This window comes from Gavialis gangeticus, unplaced genomic scaffold (assembly GCF_001723915.1).
Source record: "Gavialis gangeticus isolate Ggan-Ray unplaced genomic scaffold, GavGan_comp1, whole genome shotgun sequence".
NCBI classification, from domain to species: domain Eukaryota; kingdom Metazoa; phylum Chordata; order Crocodylia; family Gavialidae; genus Gavialis; species Gavialis gangeticus.
Window position 1 is genome coordinate 30,623,639 of NW_017729006.1, and position 6,000 is coordinate 30,629,638.

The window sequence follows — 6,000 nt, forward strand, 5'->3', positions numbered from 1 at the left end:
TCCCTAGTTGTGTCCAAGTTTCCACTTCTTATAAGCTTCCTTTTTGTGATTTAGTTTACTGAAGAGTTCCTTGGTAAGCCAAACTGGGCTGATGCCATACTTGCTAGTCTTCCTGAAGATTGGGATGGTTTGGTTCCTGTACTCTCAGTAGGGCTTCCCTAAAGTACACCCAGCTCTCCTGGACTCCTCTCCCCCTCAGACTGGCTTCCGAGGAGATCTTGCCCATGAGTTCCCCGAGTGAGTTGAAGTCTGCTTTTCTGAAGTCCAGGGTCCTTACTCTGCTGCTCTCCATCCTTCCTTTCCTCAGGATCCTGAGCTCAATCATCCCATGGTCACTGCTGCCCAAGTTGCCATCCACTTCTACATTCCCCACCAATTCTTCCCTGTTTGTGAGCAGCAGGTCAAGAGTAGCACAGCCCCTAGCTGGCCGCTCCAGCACTCGCACCAGGAAGTTGTCCCCCCATACTCTCCAAAAACTCCCTCGATTGCCTGTGCACTGCTATACTGCCCTCCCAGCAGATGTCAAGGTGATTGAAGTCCCCTATGAGAACCAGGGCCTGCGATCAGCAAACTTCTGAGAGATGTTTGAAGAAAGCCTCATCCACCACTTCCTCCTGGTCTGGTGGTCTATAACAGACTCCCACCATGACATCACCTTTGTTGCTTTCCCCTCTGACCCTAACCCAGAGGCTCTCAACAGGCCTATCTCCCATTTCATCCTGGAGCTCTGAGCAATCATACAGCTCTTTTACATGAAGTGCAACTCCTCCTCCTCTTCTACCCTGCCTGTCCTTCCTGAACATGATAGTGCTTATTTGTACACATCCATGACAGTGCTCCACTTATGCGAGCTATCCCACCAAGTCTCTGTTATTCCAGTTACATCCTAGTTCTGTGACTGTGCAAGGACTTCCAATTCTTCCTGCTTGTTTTGCAGGCTCCATGCATTTATGTGCAGGCACCTGAGGGACCTAGTTGATCGTCCTGATTTCTGAGGAAGTCTGAGAGCACCGCCCATGCTGCCCTCTACTGCTCGCTCTTCCTCCAGGTCTCCCACTTCCCCACTCACCTCAGGGCTTTGGTCTCCATCCCCCAGCAAACCTAATTTAAAGCCCTCCTCACTAGGTTAGTGAGCCTGCCTGTAAAGGTGCTTTTCTTCAACAGGTGGATCCCATCTCTTCCCAGCAATCCTTCTTCTTGGAAGAAGATCCCATGGTCAATGAAGCCAAAACCTTGCTGGTGCCACCACCTGCACAGTCAAGTGTTGATCTGAAAGATGCACCTGCTCCTGCCTGGGCCCTTTGCTTTGACGAAAGAATCAATGGCAACACAACCTGAGCTCCAGACCCCCTTCACCCTTGCACCCAGAGCCCTGTAGTCACTTCCGACTTGCTCAGGGTCTCCACTGGCCGCATCATTGGTGACCACATGGATAAGCAGCATGGGGTAGTAGTCAGAAGGCCGGATGAGCCTCAGTAGTCCCTCCATGACATCTCGGATCAGGGCTCCGAGCAAGCACCAGCCCTCCCGAGACAACAGGTCAGGGTCAGCAGATGGCTCCCTCCATCCCCTGCAGAAGGGAGTCTCCAACTACCACTACCTGTCACTTCTTCTTGGTGCTGGTCATCTTGGTCCTTCCCACCTAGGTCAGGCCTGACCTGTCTTCTTCCACCAATGGAATGTGCTCCTCCCTCTCTGTTGCTAGCGCTGCATATCTGTTCTCCAGACAAACCACTGCAGGTGGAGGTGAAGATCTCTGTTTGCTGCTAGAAGTCACAAGCCTCTAGCTTCCACCCTCCTGGGTGTCCCTGTCCTCTCTCTTCTCTAGCACTGTGTCTAGAATTTCTTCCTCTGGAGATCTCCTCCAGCACTGACTCAATAAACACCTCATGGCAGAGGATGCTTCGGAGCCTCGCCACTTCCTCCTGTAGTTCTCTTGCCTGTTCCCTGAGAGGGACCACCAGGAGGCACCACTCACACCATAGGCACTCCCTGACCTGGCCATCACTGGAAGGAACCTGAAACCCGCGGTCCCCACTGCGCCAAACCTGGACCTGGGTGGAAGTGTCGATGCTGAGCAATCCTGCCTAGACAGAAGCCTCACAGGTGCAAGCAGTGGTAGTAGCTGTGCCTCTGGCAGTGCAACATCCTCCAGCCATGTCCCTGGGTCTCTTAATCTGCCTTCTCTCTCTTACAAGCAGACCTTCCCTAGCAAACTTGCCTGGAACTGGTCTGTTTATGTCTCGTTGGCCCCAAAGTGTTCCTCTTTTTCCTCATTTCTCACACCAAGCTGAAAGACTTGACCTTCAAAAAAAAAAAAGGGGGGGGGGGGGGAGGAGAGGGGGAAGGCCCACAAACTGGCCTAGGAACTGCCCTGTGAACTGCCAGCAAACTGCTTAACTTGTTTGCAGCCCCTATTTGCTGGCTCCCAGATAGTCTAGGGAGTCTTCTTTTATACCCTGCTGGGCCTGGATTGGCTCCACTCCCTTGTTAGGGCTTCTGTTAGGCCCAGGAAGCAATCACTCAGCAGTCAGCCATTACTCCCAGCTTCTCAGAGCACATCCCCCAAACACACACAACCCACCTCCCAAACACTTAGCAAACCAAAGGCACAGGCAGCTGGATCACTTACCTTCCCTCAGCAGGACCTGGTGCGTGGCTTCTCTCCCCCTTCATTTTCTTGCCCCCAGCAACTGCCTACCCTGTTTGCAGGCAGTCACCTGAAGAGTCTCCTTTTATATCCTGCTGGGCCTGGACTGGCTCCACCCTCTCATTAAGGACATCCCTCTATAATTTATAGTCTACAGTTGTCTAACATTTACACTATAAATCTGTGCATTATGCAAAATCCTAAAATCAAATATGTTCATTATTTAATTTAAATCTAGTGGACTGCATTTTCATGACTTGAAATAAATTTCTAGTAACGATGGCTCAATTCTGTAGTCCACCACCACACTGAATAAAACCTTACATGGAGCATTCTTTACCTTCGTTTCAAATACTTGCAAACTCATCAATGCCAACCTGATGTTTCTGATTACCCTACACAATTACTAACCCTTCTCTTATCTTGCTTAGACAATTATGTTAGTCTTCCTAGTTTCTCACAGGCTATAAAATTCTACAACCTCTTTGATAGGCACTAGTTTCCCAATTATGATGTCAAGATACTGACATCAAGATATCTTTGAGAAACAAAAACCTTGGCTACATAAACTGGCTCCATGAATGTTGAGCAAAAATTAATTTTTAATACGTATAATCAAAACAAGTTTGTTTCCTCTTTTTCCTACTGCAAGACCCAAAACTAGTTTAAATTTACAAGACTTTAACAGATCAATGGAGTTGGACTGGGGGGAAGTGGGGCACACAACCCCAAAATCTGATTTAGTAAAAACCATGTTCTACTCAAAGTCAGACGGATGTTGAGAAGTGATTTTTAATGCACCGTGTCTGCTACTAAGGGCATTATTTTGAAAAGAAGCTTAAATACACCCTGTGCATTAGAATTTTATCATTGTAAACCAACATTAGAAAAGACTGCCATCGACTTAAAAACAAAAAAGACATTCTTATAAGTGGAAAATCAATCACCAAAACCACTAAATGTCACAGCTCAACATTCCAGGGAAGCACTGATAATTGTTAGTTATACACTGCACAAATGATATATGTCCTCAGTCAAGGAAGTAGGTGCCAGTTTTTAGGAAACTGTACATATATTGATTTTACATTTATTTAACGTAGCCGTTGTAAGACACTTTATTCTTCTGATAAACTATGATTGCTTATCAAAAGATTCTATAATTCAAGAGAAACATTCATAACTTGTGTGGAAATGAAAACCACCAGCCCACAGGAATCATGCCCACAAAATCCAATTTTGTGGATTTATAGCAGAAAAGCATTAAACTACTGTCTTGCAGGAGCAGCAGACTAGTCACTGAAGTATAACTGGCATAGCAGTAATGATTAAGGTGACATGTCCTCCTGCCACAGCTGTTAATCAGCTTAATACCAGTTACATTATTGACATTCTTGTAATTACTTTTCCTAAGGCACATTTGTGCAAAATATATTTGACTTTAATTATGAGTATTCAGAAGTGAGCCCATTTCATGAAATGGATGTTAAGCGTGGGAATTCACTGCACAGATATCACATGGATCTGAAAGTTAAGATCATGAACACTACATACTACCTCTTAAAATATGTAAATGGTTTACAGTTGTACCTTGCCATCTTCTGAGCATATGCCCATATGTTCTCCACTTTCATCAAGGCTGATCTGATTTATCTTCACTTGGCTCTACATATAAAAAAAAAAAACCACACATAAAACTTTAAGAAAAGGTGCATCAATGATCAAATACCCTGTTTTTCCCACTCAAGATTTAAATAATAAAAAGTGGTTGAGTGTTTGAGCTGCATGAGTTCAAGAAAAATAAAAAAGGTCTTTCTGTAACAATGCTAAGATAGACCTTTGTTCCCAGCCGTTATGCTTAACCCAGAAACCTGACATTTTTCCTAATTACCTATTCCAGGGACTTAGAGAGGTATGGCATTTTACATACAGCTCCAACTCACAGGTTTGAATCTGTATACTACATTCTCATTATGAGGTTCTCACAAGTAAAACTCTATTAAAAAAATGTTGGAAAAAAATATCAGTAAAACAGCATAACATTTTTTCAGCGTTGTTCCAAAAGGATATGGCAATTATTTTCTTGTGAAAAATTAGTTCTAACTTTTCACTTCCATATTTAACAGCAGCTTCAAAAGTTAGTGTTAGAAAGTATTTCAGCAACAGTCATATAACTACGCAACCTATACCTTACCGTTAAAAGGTAGTTCCTGAGAAGGGCATCAAGAATATTTTTGCTAATTTTATCTCTACTACTCTTTTAAGATGATTGTTTTCTTCTATCTGTAACCCACAAAGTTACATAGCACTTAACAGTACCTTAGTTTAACAGAAATTGTTGCCCTGATACCAAGTACTGGGAAGTATGCACAAGAGCATTTAACTAAAATATTTAACACTATAAGAATAATGTCAATATCTGACTATGCTATAGTGCATGAAAAAATTCTGATCACCTGAATAATGATTTTATCCCCTGTATTATCAAAGTTACTATAATTTTTCTGTTACCACTTAAGGTTCTTAACACAGATTTTAACTTTAAAAACCCTGCAGATTAATCAGGAAAATGTAAATACCCTGCACACAAATGTATGCATGTAACTGTTACTAATATACTAAACCCAACAAAAAGAACTGTACTACACCACTACTAGGAAGGGATAAGTATGTAATTCCAGCACTGCAAATATTGGCAAAAGAGGGAGCATGCACGTGTTGCAGCCTGCAGCTGCCCCTTCATACCTGCAGGCAAACCAGGACTGACCTGGGTACCCGATGGCGGCAGGGAAATGCTCCCTACACCTTCCACAGTTCAGTGTCATTCTGGAGTTAAGCCACAGAAAATGCCCTCTGCCATATATTTTAGGCATTTCAAAATATGGGGTGAGAGGACCAGGTTCTCTGAGATTAGAGAGAACAAAAAGGGTTTATAATCTTTTTTGCTTGTTTATACACATATACATATATATGTATTGTGTATATGTGTGTATGAATATTACATATACATTATTATATATGAATATTATATATACACATATTATATTCATGTATATACTCTATATATTACATATACATGCATATTATATAACATTTATAATCATATTGTATACATATATAAATATTTATATACGTATACAGTGTGATGAGTAATATATTGCACATTACATATATTATAATACATGCAATGCATAAATGGGCAAGTACAACATAGGTTGGAGGAATTTCAGACATGAGTAGTATTCACCTCTAAATGCAGTTATTCATTTAGACCTGCGTTAGGCTATATAGTTTCATAGTCGGTAGGGTCGGAAGGGACCTGAGCAGATCATCAAGTCCGACCCCCTGCCATG

The 6,000-nt window shown here is 42.8% G+C and overlaps 1 protein-coding gene across 4 annotated transcripts in view; it reads right to left on the bottom strand.

Annotated features, from left to right (window-relative positions):
* VPS41 (VPS41, HOPS complex subunit) overlaps positions 1-6,000 on the bottom strand; it is a 185,012-nt gene that overhangs the window by 112,255 nt on the left and 66,757 nt on the right. For 3 of the 4 annotated variants that reach the window (XM_019509074.1, XM_019509075.1, XM_019509077.1), the window contains one exon: positions 4,238-4,312. The exons of the other annotated variant lie outside the window; for it this stretch is intronic. In XM_019509074.1, coding sequence (XP_019364619.1) covers positions 4,238-4,312 — 75 coding nt within the window. The remainder of the gene's footprint in view (positions 1-4,237; positions 4,313-6,000) is intronic. 4 annotated transcript variants of the gene reach the window in all.